This window comes from Hemiscyllium ocellatum, chromosome 3 (assembly GCF_020745735.1).
Source record: "Hemiscyllium ocellatum isolate sHemOce1 chromosome 3, sHemOce1.pat.X.cur, whole genome shotgun sequence".
NCBI lineage: Eukaryota > Metazoa > Chordata > Chondrichthyes > Orectolobiformes > Hemiscylliidae > Hemiscyllium > Hemiscyllium ocellatum.
In genome coordinates, this window is record NC_083403.1 from 4,807,657 (window position 1) to 4,825,623 (window position 17,967).

At 47.4% G+C, this 17,967-nt stretch overlaps 1 protein-coding gene across 1 annotated transcript in view; it reads right to left on the reverse strand.

Moving 5' to 3' along the window:
• Nucleotides 1–17,967, reverse strand: part of LOC132832876 (dynein axonemal heavy chain 6-like) — a 670,564-nt gene that overhangs the window by 308,425 nt on the left and 344,172 nt on the right. Inside the window, exon 42 of the mRNA XM_060851082.1 lies at nucleotides 17,014–17,093. Within this exon, the coding sequence (XP_060707065.1) occupies nucleotides 17,014–17,093 (80 nt within the window). The remainder of the gene's footprint in view (nucleotides 1–17,013; nucleotides 17,094–17,967) is intronic.

Sequence of the window (17,967 nt, forward strand, 5' to 3'; positions counted from 1 at the left end):
AAGTGATAATTTTGAAAAGGAGAACAAAAGAACACAGAATTATTAAATCCAGAGAAACTGCAGAAAGCTACAACAAAAAGGGACTTGGGGGGACTTGTGCATGAAACACAGAAAGCTAGCACCCAGGTACAGCAGGTAATCAGGAAGGGCTAATGGAACGTTGGCCCTTATTTTAAGGGGGGGGTTGACGTATGAGAGTAGGGGAATCTTACTGCAACTGTCCAGGGCGCTGGGGAGACCACATCTGGAGCACTTTGATCCCTTATTTAAGAAAACATATAGAACAGCCCTCGATGTTGTGCCGACCTGTGGAACCAATCTGAAGCCCACCTATCCTAATCTATTCCATTTTTATTCATATATTTATCCAATGACCATTTAAAGTGCCTTTAAAGTTGGCGAGTCCAGTACTGTAAAAAGTGAGGTCTGCAGATGCTGGAGATCAGAGCTGAAAATGTGTTGCTGGTTAAAGCACAGCAGGTCAGGCAGCATCCAAGGAACAGGAAATTCGACGTTTCGGGCATAAGCCCTTCATCAGGAATGAGGAGAATGTGCCAAGCAGGCTAAGATAAAAGGTAGGGACTTGGGACTCAGGAGAGGGGCGATGGAGGTGGGATAGGTGGAAGGAGGTCAAGGTGAGGGTGATAGGCCGGAGTGGGGTGGGAGCGGAGAGGTCAGGAAGAGGATTGCAGGTTAGGAGGGCGGTGCTGAGTTGAGGGAACCGACTGAGACAAGGTGGGGGGAGGGGAAATGAGGAAGCTGGAGAAATCTGAGTTCATTCCTTGTGGTTGGAGGGTTCCCAGGCGGAAGATGAGGCGCTTCTCCTCCAGCCGTCGTGTTGTTATGTTCTGCCGGTGGAGGAGTCCAAGGACCTGCATGTCCTCGGTGGAGTGGGAGGGAGAGTTAAAGTGTTGAGCCACGGGGTGGTCGGGTTGGTTGGTCCGGGTGTCCCAGAGGTGTTCTCTGAAGCGTTCAGCAAGTAAGCGGCCCGTCTCCCCAATATAGAAGAGGCCACATCGGGTGCAGCGGATGCAATAGATGATGTGTGTGGAGGTACAGGTGAACTTGTGGCGGATATGGAAGGATCCCTTGGGGGCCTTGGAGGGAAGTGAGTGTGGAGGTGTGGGCGCAAGTTTTACATTTTCTGCGGTTGCAGGGAAAGGTGCCGGGAGTGGAGGTTGGGTTGGTGGGGGGTGTGGACCTGACGAGGGAGTCACGAAGGGAGTGGTCCTTGCGGAACGCTGATAGGGGAGGGGAGGGAAATATATCCCTGGTGGTGGGGTCCGTTTGGAAATGGCGGAAATGACGGCGGATGATACGCTGTATACGGAGGTTGGTGGGGTGGTAGGTGAGAACCAGTGGGGTTCTGTCTTGGTGGTGGTTGGAGGAGCGGGGCTCAAGGGCGGAGGAGGGGGAAGTGGAGGAGATGCGGTGGAGGGCATCGTCGATCACGTCTGGGGGGAATCTGCGGTCCTTGAAGAAGGAGGCCATCTGGGCTGTGCGGTGTTGGAACTGGTCCTCCTGGGAGCAGATGCGGCGGAGACGAAGGAATTGGGAATATGGGATGGCGTTTTTACAGGGGGCAGGGTGGGAGGAGGTGTAGTCCAGATAGCTGTGGGAGTCAGTCGGTTTATAGTAGATGTCTGTGTTGAGTCGGTCGCCCGAGATAGAAATGGAGAGGTCTAGGAAGGGGAGGGAGGAGTCTGAGACAGTCCAGGTGAATTTGAGGTCGGGATGGAAGGTGTTAGTAAAGTTGATGAACTGTTCAACCTCCTCGTGGGAGCACGAGGCAGCGCCGATACAGTCATCGATGTAGCGGAGGAAAAGGTGGGGGGTGGTGCCAGTGTAGTTGGGGAAGATGGACTGTTCCACATATCCTACGAAGAGACAGGCATAGCTGGGGCCCATGCGGGTGCCCATGGCAACTCCTTTAGTTTGGAGGAAGTGGGAGGATTGAAAAGAGAAGTTATTCAGGGTGAGGACCAGTTCAGTCAGTCGAAGGAGGGTGTCAGTGGAAGGGTACTGGTTGGTGCGGCGGGAAAGGAAGAAGCGGAGGGCAATCTTCTTCCTGACCTCTCCGCCCCCACCGCACTCCAACCTATCACCCTCACCTTGACCTCCTTCCACCTATCACATCTCCATCGCCCCTCCTCCGAGTCCCTCCTCCCTACCTTTTATCTTAGCCTGCCTGGCACATTCTCCTCATTCCTGATGAAGGGCTCTGGCCCGAAACGTCGAATTTCCTGTTCCTTGGATGCTGCCTAACCTGCTGTGCTTTAACCAGCAACACATTTTCAGAGTCCAGTACTGTTGCAGGCAATGCATTCCACAGCTTTACTACTCTCTGAGTACCTCTGACCTCTGTCCTGTATCTATCACCCCTCAATTTAACGCTATGTCCCCTCATCCTAGCTATCACTATCCAAGGAAAAAGACTATCTCTGTCCACCCTATCTCACCCTCTGATTGTCTTATTTATCTCAATTAAGTCACCTCTCAACCTTCTCCTCTCTAATGAAAACAGCTTCAAGTCCCTCTGTCTTTCCTCATAAGACCTTCCCTCCACACCAGACAACATCACATAAATCTCCTCTGAACCCTCAAGGTTTCCACATCCTTCCTATAATGCGGAGACCAGGATTGTATGCGATAATCAAAGTGCAGCCGCACTAGAGTTTTGTACAGCTGCAGTGTCTCCAAAACTCAGTCATAGAGTCATAGTGATGTACAGCATGGAAACAGACCTTTCAGTGCAACCTGTCCATGCCGACCAGATATCCCAACCCAATCTAGTCCCACCTGTCAGCACCCGGCCCATATCCCTCCAAATCCTTGCTATTCATATACCCATCCAGATGCCTCTTAAATGTTGTAATTGTACCAGACTCCACCACATCCTCTGGCAGCTCATTCCATACACATACCACCCTCTGTGTGAAAAAGTTGACCCTTAGGTCTCTCTTATATCTTTCCCCTCTCACCCTAAACCTATACCCTCAAGTTCTGGACTCCCCCAGGGAAAAGACTTTGTCTATTTATCCTATCCATGCCCCTCGTGGTTTTATAACCTCCGCGCTCCAGGGAAAACAATGATGAAAAGTAGAGGACGCAGCACCAATCCTTGTGGCACTCCACTGGTCACAAGCCTCCAGTCTGAAAAACAACCCTCCACCATTACCCTCTGTCAACCATCAAGCCAGTTCTGTCTTCAAATGTGAATTGTGAACAAAAGAGTTTTATCCAAACATGTTAAATATTTGTTCAGTATTAAAGATCAGTGTGATTCACAAGACAGCCTGAATGCTTTATCAGTATCTCCATTCAGTGCTGTAGGTGGCAGTGCAGTCCATTGGTTCAGTTTCAAAGGCGAGAAACTGCGACACTTGTGTCTTCCTCAGTTCATTAGAAAATAAAATATGCAAAGAAGTGGTTATTTGTCTCATTAAAAACATGACACAAAGCTACCCTGAGCTTTTAATGTTCTCTTGACCCCTCATGGATAGCACAGGGATGCAAACCTCCAAACCTTAAGAAACTCCATGAGAACAAACTAAAGATAATTCATCTCTTCACAGTTTCTGTCTCTGAAACATATTCACTGCCAGTTGTGTTTTCTGTTCTTTCTGTTCCTGCAATTTGCAGCATAACAAGCTGTCAAACTGCAACTGGGAGGTGTTAGTGTATGAAATCAGTGCTAGCCCAAAGGTCCTTGAGAATGAATTCATTGGCTAATTGCATGGTTTAATTGAAGTTTGTACCTCATGTACATTTCTCACACCTCCCGCTTGTTCTGTGTGCTGCCTGATTAGAGTGCTGTGATTCCAGCTTGGTTTAAGCCTGTGTGTGTGTTTCTGACAGTGATTAAAGTGCCTCAGTGCAGAATTTCCGCTACCTTCAAACAGACCCCACCACCAGGGATATATTTCCCTCCTCCACCCTTTCCGCCTTCCGCAAAGACCGTTCCCTCCGTGACTACCTGGTCAGGTCCACGCCCACCCCCTTCAACCCACCCTCCCATCCTGGCACCTTCCCCTGCCACCGCAGGAACTGTAAAACCTGCGCCCACACCTCCTCCCTCACCTCTATCCAAGGCCCTAAAGGAGCCTTCCACATCCATCAAAGTTTTACCTGCACATCCACCAATATCATTTATTGTATCCGTTGCTCCCGATGCGATCTCCTCTACATTGGGGAGACTGAACACCTCCTAGCAGAGCGCTTTAGGGAACATCTCCGGGACACCCGCACCAATCAACCACACCGCCCCGTGGCCCAACATTTCAACTCCCACTCCCACTCTGCCGAGGACATGGAGGTCCTGGGCCTCCTTCACCGCCGCTCCCTCACCACCAGACGCCTGGAGGAAGAACGTCTCATCTTCCGCCTCGGAGCACTTCAACCCCGGGGCATCAATGTGGACTTCAACAGTTTCCTCATTTCCCCTTCTCCCACCTCACCCTAGTTCCAAACTTCCAGCTCAGCACTGTCCCCATGACCTGTCCTACCTGCCTATCTTCTTTTCCACCTATCCACTCCACCCTCCTCCCTGACCTATCACCTTCATCCCCCCCCACTCACCTATTGTACTCTATGCTACTCTCTCCCCACCCCCACCCCCCTCTAGCTTATCTCTCCACCCTTCAGGCTCTCTGCCTTTATTCCTGATGAAGGGCTTTTGCCCGAAATGTCAATTTTACTGCACTTTGGATGCTGCCTGAACTGCTATACTCTTCCAGCACCACTGATCCAGAATCTGGTTTCCTGCATCTGCAGTCATGTTTTTACCCAGTAGAATGTCAAGACAAAAGGCCACAAAGAATTTTACTGAGTGCCCATGTATAAAAGGAGTTTTTTTGGGCGATGTTTTTTCAAGGTTGTTTAAATGGAAGGATCAAACTATTCTCTCTGCTCTTTATCCTGTAACCTTGAATCCTTTTTGTGATATTTCTCATCTGTAGCTGGAATGGGGAACATTATCAGAAAACACCACAGAATGGAACAAAGTTGAGAAAGGAATGATTGCATCATTTTAAAATACTCTGATTTTAAGAGATAGTGTTATGTAAGCTTGTCTGTTCACTCTACTGTACGAGCTGCTGCCCATCATCACGGTCGCTGCCACTATCACCTGTAATTGTAACTAGAGGTAACGTTGGTATAGCATGATCAAGGATAACACTTCCTGGTCTACCTGGACAAATCTCTTGTTGTTAACAAGATGTCGCTTAATGTAATGCAGCAGCTAATTACAAGTTGCAGAGATATGATAGGCATTGTTGCAGAGACTTACAGTAGGGCCTGACTGTTAGAGCTCAGTTCTCAGTGCACACGTACACACAACATCATCATTGTGAATAGCACTCCTCAGCATTAACCCTTTCAGACCCGTTTACAACTGTCAGTTGTTTAGGACTTGGAGTGAAATCTGCATTCAGCCTGGAGTGTACCATTCTGAAGGTTAAATAATCTCGAATTTTCCTCCATTTTTTCACCACCACAGCTAGAAGTGGAGCTGAAAATGGAGATGGAGACACGCTGATTGTGTGTTATGGATTAAGGGAACAACAAGATGGAGAAGCTGATCAGTGAAGGAATGATTGTTCATTAATATGTTAACCGTGCAGACTGCACAGTGATTCCTCAGCTCCCCACAGCATTTTCAACAGGATATAATTTCATCATCGCCCAATGTGTTTCACAGCGGAGGCCCTGTGTTGAAATTTTACACTAATGTCTATTTACAATTTCCTATCTTACTGTAATGTCAACCCTTTAATAATGTCCTATTTTAAATTTCTTTTTCAACTCTAAGTAATACAACTACCTTTTATTCCTCTGTTGTATCGAGAACTGTACCTAGGTACTTGTACCTAAGATGTCACCATCAGAAGGCAGACTGGTATGAAGGTGTAGAGGTGACTGTATCTTTAAGAGAGTTGAAAAGCTAGCAAGGACTGACAAAGCACAGAGAGTCCTGAACAAAATAAAAATATAACATTTGGTCGAAACCTGCAGCTAAACAAAAAACAATTTGGCCAAACAGTTTAAATTATGCCCCAAGATATCAAATTTGAATGTAGTATTTTTATAATATTAAAACCAAGAGCAGAAGAGCTCTCGGAAAGGTACCTGTCTATCAGAGGTTGGCGCAGCAGAATACTGAAGCTGACCTAGCGAAAAGTCTAGGAGAAAGTGAGGACTGCAAATCAGAACCGAAAAATGTGTTGCTGGAAAAGCGCAGCAGGTCAGGCAGCATCCAAGGAGCAGGAGAATCGATGTTTCAGGCATAAGCCCTTCTTCAGGGATGAGGAGGGTATGTCAAGCAGGCTAAAATAAAAGGTAGGGAGGAGGGACTTGGGGGAGGGGCATTGGGAATGTGATAGGTGGAAGGAGGTTAAGGTGCTTCAGGGCAGAGGAGATGACCTGAGGGGTGCAGTGAGAGAGGGACCCACTGAAATCCTTGTAGATGGAGGAAGATAGCTTCTTCAAGGAAGACATCCTTGAAGTCCCTCCTCCCTACCTTTTATCTTAGCCTGCTTGGCACACCCTCCTCATTCCCTGAAGAAGGGCTTATGCCTGAAACATCGATTCTCCTGCTCCTTGGGTGCTGCCTGACCTGCTGCGCTTTTCCAGCAACACATTTTTCAGCTAGAGAAAAGTCTTCTGAGGATAACCTACAAAGGAGAATCGACAAATCTGACTGGACCAGTATTGAGGAGTAGGAGGTAAAAGACAGGTTTAAGGGAAAGGAGTTGTAAATAGATATTGCTTTTAATATTGTCTGCTGGACTTCAAGAATAAAGCTATTAATCTTACTTTAAATAGTGACCTCTGGGAAAGTTCCTTGTCTCTCAAATTTTAAGATTACGAGGCGAGGTGACCTTCTCTGTGTGTCTGATTTAAATTAGTAGAGGACTTTACCCCGTGTCATAACAGAGACATTGCAAAAGCTTTACACTGTACTCTTACCACAAAAAGGATATTTGATATTCTTTATTGTATTCTATTCTGGCTAACTGTTACCGCATCACTCAGTTATAGTTTGTTCCATCTAGTCAATAAAGACTGGGCAAGCCAAATTTCTTTTCTCTTATTTGTGAGCATTGCTGGCTAGGCCACTGTTTATTGCCCACCCTAATTGTCCCTTCAGATGGTGAACTGCCTTCCTGAACTGCTGCAGTCCACTTGCTGAAGATAAACCCTCAATGTTGTGGTTCTGTTCACCGAGCTGGGAGTTTTTGTTGCAAACGATTCGTCCCCTTTCTAGGTGACATCTTCAGTGCTTGGGAGCCTCCTGTGAAGCGCTTCTGTGCTGATTCCTCCGGCATTTATACTGGTTTGAATCTGCCGCTTCCGGTTGTCAGTTGCTGTCCGCTGCAGTGGCCGGTATATAGGGTCTAGGTCGATGTGTCTGTTGATCGAATTCGTGGATGAGTGCAATGCCTCTAGGAATTCCCTGGCTGTTCTGTTTGGCTTGTCCTATAATAGTGGTGTTGTCCCAATCGAATTTGTGTTGTTTGTCATCTGAGCGTATGGCTACTAGGGATAGCTGGTCATGTCGTTTTGTGGCTATCCCTAGCAGCCATATACTCAGATGACAAACAACACAAGTTCTATTGGGACAACGCCACTATTATAGGACAGGTCAAACAGAGAACAGCCAGGGAATTCCTAGAAGCATGGCACTCATCCACGAATTCTATCAACAGACACATTGACCTGGACCCAATATACCGACCACTGCAGTGGACAGCTACTGACAACCGGAAGCGGCAGATTCAAACCAGTATAAATGCCGGAGGAATCAGCACAGAAGCGCTTCACAGGAGGCTCCCAAGCACTGAAGATGTCACCTAGGAAAGGGAACGAAACGTTTGCAACAAAAACTCCCAGCTCGGTGAACAGAACCACAACAACGAGCACCCGAGCTACAAATCTTCTCCCAAACTTATAAACCCTCAATGTCATTAGAGTAGGAAATTCCAGTGACACTGAAGGAACGGTGATATATTTCCAAGTCAGGGTGGTGAATAGCTTGGGGGTGGTATTCCCATGTATCTGTTGTCCTTGACCTTCCTGATGGAACTGACCATAGGCTTGGAAGGTGGTATCTAAGCGGCCTTGCTGAATATCTGCACTGCCTCTTAGAAATACTACACACTGCTACTACCAAGCATCAGTGGTGGAGGGGGTGGATGTGTATGGATGTGGTACCAAGCAAGTGGGCTGCTTTGTCCTGGATGGTGTCAAGGTTCCTGAGTGTTGTTGAAGCTTCACTCATCCAGGCAAGTGGGGAGTATTCCATCACCCTGCTGACTTGTGTCTTGTAGATGGTGGACAGGCTTTGGGAAGTCAAGCAAATTACTCACTGCAGAAATGTTAGTCTCTTTCCTGCCCTTGTAACTGCTTATATGTCTGGTCTAGTTGAGTTTCTAGTCAATGGTACCTCCCCCACCCCACCCCCAGATCTTGAGAGTGGGGAGACTCAGTGATGGTAACGCCATTGAATGTCAAATGATGATGGCTGTCTTCTCTTTTATTTGTGATGATCATTGCATGGTACATACATGGCGTAAATATTACTTGCTGCTTGTCAACCCAACCCAACCCAAATGAAGACTTCCTGAATTTGGATGTGGACTGCTTAGTATCTGAGGAGTTGCGAATGGTGCTGAACATTGTGCAATCATCAGCAAACATCCTCACTTCTGACCTTATGATGGAGGGAAGGTCATTGATGAAGCAGCTGAAGATGGTTGGGCCGAGGACACTACCCTGAGGAACTCCTGCAGAGATGTCCTGGAGCTGAGATGATGGACCTTCAACAATCATGACCATTTTCCTATATGCCAGGTATGACTCCAACCAGCGGACAGCTTTCCCCCGATATTTTGCTCGGGGCTCCTTGATGCCACACTCGGTCAAATGCAGCCTTGATGTTTAGGGCTGTCCCTCTCCCCTCCCCTCTGGAATTCAGCTCTTTAGTCCATGTTTGACCCAAGGCTGGGATGAGGTCAGGAGTCAAGATTACAGTGGTGCTGGAAAAGCACAGCAGGTCAGGCAGCATCCGAGGAGCAGGAGAATCGATGTTTCGGGCAAAAGCCCTTCATCAGGAAAGAGGTAAAGAGCTGAGTGACCCTGGGGGAACCCAAACTGGGCGTCACTAAGCAGGTTATTTCTGAGCGGGTGCTGCTTGATAGCGCTGTTACTGACCCCTTCTATCACTTTAATAATGATTGAGAGTAGACTGATGGGACGGTAATTGGCTGGGTTGGATTTGTCCTGCTTTTTGTGTACAGGACGTACCTGGGAAATTTTCCACATTGTCAGGGAGATGCCAGTGTTGTAACTGAATTGGAACAGATTGGCTGAGAGCATCACCCCAGTATTATTTTTGGAATATTGTCAATGCCTAGGGCCTTTGCAGTATCTAGTGCCTTCAGTCTTTTGTTGATCTCACCTATATGTCCAAATTGCTGGGAAAGACGATGTTGGGTTAATTTCTGTAGGTAAATGTAAAGTTTTCATGCCTGCTGCAGTTGTCATTGTGCAAAAAGGATCATCTTAGTGTGAGTGAGCTTCCCTCTCTCCACTCCGTCTTCACAGAACCAATAATCCAAAAACTACAAGGGGTTATAAATAGTGGCAAGGAGAGAGAAACTCTTTCCTCTGGGGAGCTGGCTGGAAACCACAGGTTTATAGCTTTCAATGATTTGTCAGAGAGTCTGAGGAGAAAAGACATGTCCATCACACAGATCAGTTTCAATGTGGAACACAATACCTACACAAAAAGAGAGAGCATCTCTCCGGGGAACCGTCCAAGAGATGGAGTTGAAGAAAATTAATTTGCAGGGAGAGCAGCCACCAGACACTAGCTGTTTGGAAAGTAGAACCAATCCAATTCCTGGTTTCCCATCCGTCTGCTCCACCCTCCTCTTCGGTCTATCACCTTCATCCACCTATCGCACTCTCAGTTACCTACCCCCTTCCCCACAACCCCACTCCCTTTCCATTTATCTCTCAGCCCCCTGGCCCACCAGCCTCATTCCTGATGAAGGGCTTATACCCGAAACATGGATTTTTCCAGCTCCTCAGATGTTGCCCGGCCTGTGCTTTTCCAGCTCCACACTCTCCACTCTGATCTCCACACTCTGCAGTACTTACTTTCTCCCAATTCCTGGTTTGTCAAGGGGCTAAAATCCCTCAGATCACCAGTGAAGGGAGGGCTGAATCTAATCAAAGAGCCTTTAAAATATAGGTAAAAGAGCAACATATATGACAGAGACAACAACATAATCATATCTAATGCTGATGACAGACATGTTGATGACACGTTTGGAGTCAGATATTACGAGGGGGCATAGCTTTAAATTAAGGGGTGGTAGGTATAGGACTGATGTTAGGGGTAGATTCTTTACTCAGCGAGTCGTGAGTTCATGGAATGCCCTGCCAGTAGCAGTGGTGGACTCTCCCTCTTTATGGCATTTAAACAGGCATTGGATAGGCATACGGAGGTTATTGAGGTAGGGTAGGTTAGGTGGGCTTGGATCGGCGCAACATTGAGTGCCGAAGGGCCTGTACTGCGCTGTATTTTTCTATTTTTTTCTATGTTCTATGTTTTAAATCCAGATGAATCTAAGGATCTGCAACCAAATTCAAGAAAAGATCCAGAACAAAGGACAAACAACAGCACAGGAACAAGCCCTTCACCCCTCCAAACATGCACCAACACATTTTGCCCTTCCACACTAAAACTGTCTTCACTTACAGGATCTATATCCCTCTATTCCCTTCCTATTCACATCTTTGTCCAGGTGCTTCTTGAATGCTTTCACCACCTCCTCTGGTCGTGCGTTCCAGGCACTCACCACCCTGAGTGAAACATTCACCTCTCACATCTCTTTTAAACATGCCCCCTCACCCCCTGCACCTAGAACCTGTATCTCCCAGTAATTGATCTCTCCATTTGAGCCTCATACGTTCCACTCCATCCATGCCATTCACAACATTTCTGGACAATGCCCATCTCCAATCAAGGAGAAGTTAGCCATCTCCCCTTGACTGCACTACCATTGCTGAATACCCACATTGGGATCAACATCTTGGGGGTTACTGTGACAGACACTAAAGTGGTGCAGCCACTTAAAAGCTGTGGCTACAAGAGCACATCAAGGATGTGAGACGGTGTAGGCTGTGATAGCCGCATCCCGCAAACTAATAAAAATGGAGGATATGCCAGACCTGTAAAAATACTAGTTAGCCCCCAGCTAGAGTACTACTGTGGCCACCAAATTAAGGGAAGGATAGAATCGCTCCAGAGAGTTCTGAGGATATTGGCGTATTTTAGTAATGAGGGAAGATCACTCAGACTGCATTTGATATTTTTGGAACAGAGGACGCTGAGGGGAGATTGACTTGAGGAGTACAAAATTATGAAAAGGGGATAGATAGATGGAAAGGATGGGTATTGGGTCAATGAGCAAAGGGAAAAAAATCTACAGGAATAGTGCCTGAGGACTGGGGGATAGCAAATGTGGTTCCCTTGTTCACAAAGGGTAGTAGAGACAACCCTGGTAATGACAGACCAGTGAGTCTCACTTCAGTTGTTGGTAAAGTGTTGGAAAAGGTTATAAGAGAGAGGATTTATAACCATCTAGAAAATAAAAATCTTATCAGGGACAGTCAGCACGGTTTTGTGAAGGTAGGTCGTGCCTAACAAATCTTAATGACTTTTTTGACAAAGTGACCAAACAGGTAGATGGGAGTAAACCGGTTGATGTAGTGTATATGGATTTCAGCAAGGCGTTCGATAAGGTTCCCCACAATAGGCTATTATACAAAATGCGGAGGAATGGGATTGTGGGAGACATAGCAGTTTGGATCAGTAATTGGCTTGCTGAAAGAAAACAAAGAGTTGTAGTTGATGGAACATGTTCATCTTGGTGTCCAGTTACTAGTGGTGTGCCGCAAGGGTCGGTGTTGGGTCCACTGCTGTTCATCATTTTTATAAATGACCTGGATGAGGGCTTAGAAGGGTGGGTTAGTAAATTTGCAGACGACACCAAGGTCGGTGGAGTTGTGGATAGTGATGAACGATGTAGTAGGTTGCAGAGAGACATAGATAGGATGCAGAGCTGGGCTGAAAGGTGGCAAATGGAGTTTAATGTGGACAAGTGTGGGGTGATTCACTTTGGATGGAGTAATCAGAATGCAAAATACTGGGCTAATGGTAAGATTCTTCGGAGTGCAAATGAGCAGAGAGATCTGGATGTCCATGTACACAGATCCCTGAAAGTTGCCACCCAGATTGACGGGTTGTTAAGAAGGCATACAGTGTTTTAGAACATAGAACAGTACAGCACAGAACAGGCCCTTCAGCCTGTTGTGCCGACCATTGATCCTCATGTATGCACCCTCACATTTCTGTGACCATATGCATGTCCAGCTGTCTCTTAAATGTCCCCAATGACCTTGCTTCCACAACTGCTGCTGGCAACGTATTCCATGCTCTCTCATCCCTCTGTGTAAAGAAGCCACCTCTGACATCCCCTCTATACTTTCCTCCAACCAGCTTAAAACTATGACCCCTCGTGTTAGCCATTTCTGCCCTGGGAAATAGTCTCTGGCTATCGACTCCATCTATGCCTCTCATTATCTTGTATAGGTCCCCTCTCCTCCTCTTTTTCTCCAATGAAAATCTTCCGAGCTCAGTCAACCTCTCTTCATAAGATAAGCCCTCCAGTCCAGGCAGCATCCTGGTAAACCTCCTCTGAACCCTCTCCAAAGCATCCACATCTTTCCTATAATAGGGCGACCAGAACTGGAGACAGCATTCCAAGTGCAGTCTAACCAAAATTTTATAGAACTGCAACAGGATCTCACGACTTTTAAACTCAATCCCCCCGTTAATGAAAGCCAAAACACCATATGCTTTCTTAACAATCCTGTCCACTTGGGTGGCCATTTTAAGGGATCTATGTACCTGCACACCAAGATCCCTCTGTACTGCCAAGAATCCTATCCTTCATCCTGTACTCAGCTTTCAAATTCGATCTTCCAAAATGCATCACCTCGCATTTATCCAGGTTGAACTCCATCTGCTACCTTTCAGCCCATCTCTGCATCCTGTCAATGTCCCGCTGCAGCATACAACAGCCCTTTATACTGTCAACGACACCTCCAACCTTTGTGTCGTCTGCAAACTTGCTGACCCATCCTTCAATCCCCTCATCCAAATCATTAATAAAAATTACAAACAGTAGAGGCCCATGGACAGAGCCCTGTGGAACTGACTTCCAGGCAGAATATTTTCCTTCTACTACCACTCACTGTCTTCTGTTGGCCAGCCAATTCTGTATCCAGACAGCTAAGTTCCCCTGTATCCCATTCCTCCTGACCTTCTGAATGAGCCTACCATGGGGAACCTTACCAAATGCCTTGCTGAAGTCCATATACACCACATCCACAGCTCGACCCTCATCAACTTTTCTAGTCACATTCTCAAAGAACTCGATAAGTTTTGTGAGGCATGACCTGCCCCTCACAAAGCCGTGTTGACTGCATTTAATCAAGCCATGCTCTTCCAGATGGTCATAAATCCTATCCCTCAGAATCCTTTCTAACACCTTGCAGACGACAGACGTGAGACTGACTGGTCTGTAATTGCCGGGGATTTCCCTATTTCCTCTCTTGAAAAGAGGAATTACATTTGCCTCTCTCCAGTCCTCAGGTACAACTCCAGTGGAGAGCGAGGATGTAAAGATCTTCGCAAGTGGCGAAGCAATTGCATTTCTCGTTTCCCAAAGCAGCCGAGGACAAATCTGGTCCGGGCCTGGCAACTTGTCAATCTTAATATTTGACAAAATTTTCAGCACATCATCTTCCTCTATCTCTATCCATTCCAGCATGCACACCTGCTCTTCAAAGGTTTCATTCACTACAAAATTCACTTCTTTCATAAAGACAGAAGCAAAAAACTCATTTAGGGCTTCCCCTACCTCCTCAGACTCCACACCTAAGTTCCCTATGCTATCCCTGATCGGCCCTACTCTTTCTTTGGCCATTCTCTTATTCCTCACACAAGTGTAAAATGCCTTTGTGGTCGCCCTAATCCGTCCTGCCAAGCCTTTCTCATGCCCCTCCTGGCTCTCCTCAGACCATTTTTGAGCTCCATCCTCACCTGCCTGTAATCCTTTAGAGCTGAGCTTGACCCTAGCTTCCTCCACCTTATGTAAGCTACCTTTTTCCTTTTGACGAGAAGCTCCACCGCTCTTGTCATCCAATGTTCCTTTATCTTACCCTTCTTGCCTGTCTCAGAGGGACATATTTATTCATCACTCACAACAACTGTTCCTTAAACAGTCTCCACATGTCTATAGTGCCTTTACCATGGAACAATTGCTCCCAATCCATGCTTCCTAGCATCATAGTTTCCTCTTCCACAATTAAGCATCCTCCCATTTTGCCTTATTCTCTCCTTCTCCATAGCTATGTAGAATGTGAGGCAGTTGTGGTCACTATCACTAAAATGCTCACCCACCACAAGATCTGATACCTGCCCTGGCTCGTTTCCGAGCACTAAGTCTAGAATGTCTCTCCCCTCATCGGCCTGTCAACGTACTGAGTTAGGAAACCCTCCTGAACACGCCTTACAAAAACAGCTCCATTCAAATCTTCTGCTCAAAGGAGGTTCCAATCAGTATTGGGAAAGTTAAAGTCACCCATTTCAACAACCCTACTACGTCCACACTTTTCCAAAATCTGCCGACCTATGCTTTCTTCCATCTCCCTGCTGCTACTGGGGGGGCCTGTAGTAAACCCCTAACGAGGTGACTGCTCCCTTGCTGTTCCTAATTTCCACCCATACTGACTCGGTAGGCAGATCTTCCTCGACAATGGAAGCTTCTGTAGCTGTGATACCCTCTCTGATTAGTGTGCTACACCCCCTCCTCTTTTACCTCGCTCCCTATTCTTTTTAAATGCTCTAAACCCTGGAACATCCAGCAACCATTCCTGTCCCTGAGAAACCCACGTCTCTGTTATGGCCACAACATCATAGCACCAGGTACTGATCCATGCTCTAAGCTCATCACTTTTATTCCTGATACTCCTTGCATTAAAGCAAACACACTTTAACTGATCCCTTGGTTCTTTCCCAGGACAATCCTTCCAACTAGCTGGTCTACCTCTTGCTATTGCCTCATCTGCATCAACTCTCACCTCTGGTATACAGCTCAGCTTCCCATCCCCCTGCCATACTCGTTTAAACCCTTTCAAACTACTCGAGCAAACCTTCCACCCAGGACATTGGTCCCTTTCCAGTTCAGATGCAACCTGTCCTTCTTGTACAGGTCCCACCTTCCCCAGAATGCATCCCAATTATCTACATATCTGAAGCCCTCCCTCCTACCCCAGCTGCGCAGCCACGTTTTAAGCTGTGCACACTCCCTGTTCCTCGTCTTGCTATCTCGTGGCACCGGTAGTACACTAGAGAACACTACTCTTGATTAATAGAGGGATTGAGTTCCGGAACCAGGAGGTTATGCTGCAGCTGCACAAAGCTCTGGTGCGACCACACTTGGAGTATTGTGTACAGTTCTGGTCACCGCATTATAAGAAGGATGTGGAAGCTTTGGAAAGGGTGCAGAGGAGATTTACTCAGATATTGCCTGTTATGGAGGGAATGCCTGAGGTGGAAAGGCTGAGGGCCTTGAGGCTGTTCTCGTTGGAGAGAAGAAGGTTGAGAGGTGACTTAATAGAGACATACAAGATAATCAGAGGGTTAGATAGGGTGGACAGGGAGAGCCTTTTTCCAAGTATGGGAACAGCAAACACGAGGGGACACAACTTTAAAGTGAGGGGAACAAGGTATAAGACAGATGTCAGAGCTAGTTTCTTTACTCAGAGAGTAGTAAGGGTTTGGAATGCTTTGCCTGCAACAGTAGTAGATTTGCCAACTTTAAGTGCATTTAATTCGTCATTGGACAGGCATATGGAAGCACATGGAATGGTGTAGGTGGGATGGGCTTCAGATTAGTATGACAGGGCGGCGCAACATTGAGGGCCGAAGGGCCTGTACTGCACTGTAATGTTCTATGTTCTATAAACTATTTGGCAAAATCATTAAAGCAAGGTTTTGAGATTTTGGGGAGGTTGGAATCTGGGATGCAGAGTGGAAGGATAGCAGGAGACTCTGATCCCATGAAGAAAATCCCTGGATATGTGAGAATGCTTGGTTGGAGCAAGTTACTGAAGATGCTGGAATCTGTCCTGGAAACAAAAGAATTCTGGAGATCACACTGGGGCAGTCAGCATCCATGGAGAGAGAACAAGCGAACTTTTCGAGTTGAGATGATTCTTCATCAGAGTGGACATGGAGAACACACACAGTTACAGAGCAAGGGTTTCTTTAGTCCCTCCAAACCCTAGGCCCATCACCTTCCCTGCTGCTGACTGAATGACCCTTTGCTTTTCCAGTCTTCCAACATAAACTGAAAACTCTACTGGTAAACCTCCTCAACTGCCTCACTGTCACGTTCTCTGAACAAGAGCACAAACTGCTTTGGGAACGAACCATTTGAAATGATTGACTGAAACCATGTTGCTCCCTGTTTGAACTGTTGCCACTTTACAATGCAAATAAGAAGCACTGATTACGCTTTAAGTGGCTTCATATGTTTCCTGGTGGCTGCAGAGAGGCATGCTGTTTCTAAAACAGGATTCCAGATTATTCTTTCAGGTAACGTTCACAGCCTGTTGACAAGTCCTCACCGTGTGATTATAGAAAACAAAGCACTTGACAAGGTCAAAAAATGTGAAGCAATTAATTTCACCTCACGACCAGAGGGCATGTTGAGAGTGGAGGCGGAAGAGGGTGAATCAGACAAGCTGATGGATAACATTCGGAAAATGACAGCAATCACACTCCTCACAATCACGTATTCCCAGGATAGGTGAGGCGCCTGTCACACCCAGCATCATTCTCTCCCTTGTTTCTATGGTGATGTGACATACCTCCATCGATGCAGACTGATGCAGGGTCTGTCTCTCTGCTGAAGCCTTCAGTGAGATGGCTGATGCCAGCAACCAGGCTGCTACAAGAAGGACACAAACAGAAATACATTTGTTTCACTTGTCCAAGAACAGTACAACAAACAACTTACATTTTCATACCACCACTCACAACTGAACGCAGCATTCCCTCAGGACTGACCCTTCGACGTGTGGCATTCCCTCAGCACTGACCCTCTGACGGTGCGGCACTCCCTCAGTACTGACCCTCTGACAGTGCGGCACTCCCTCAGCACTGACCCTCTGACAGTGCGGCACTCCCTCAGCACTGACCCTCCGACAGTGCTGCACTCCCTCAGCACTGACCCTCCGACAGTGCGGCACTCCCTCAGCACTGACCCTTCGGCGTGTGGCATTCCCTCAGTACTGACCTTCTGACAGTGCCGCACTCCCTCAGCACTGACCCTCGCACAGTGCAGTACTCCCTCAGTACTGACCCTCTAACTGCGGCACTCGCTCAGCACCGACCCTCTGACAGTGCGGCACTCCCTCAGCACTGACCCTCCGACAGTGCTGCACTCCCTCAGCACTGACCCTCCGACAGTGCGGCACTCCCTCAGCACTGACCCTTCGGCGTGTGGCATTCCCTCAGTACTGACCTTCTGACAGTGCCGCACTCCCTCAGCACTGACCCTCCGACAGTGCTGCACTCCCTCAGCACTGACCCTCCGACAGTGCGGCACTCCCTCAGCACTGACCCTTCGGCGTGTGGCATTCCCTCAGTACTGACCTTCTGACAGTGCCGCACTCCCTCAGCACTGACCCTCGCACAGTGCAGTACTCCCTCAGTACTGACCCTCTAACTGCGGCACTCCCTCAGCACTGACCCTCTGACAGTGCGGCACTCCCTCAGCACTGACCCACTGACAGTGCGGCACTCCCTCAGCACTGACCCAC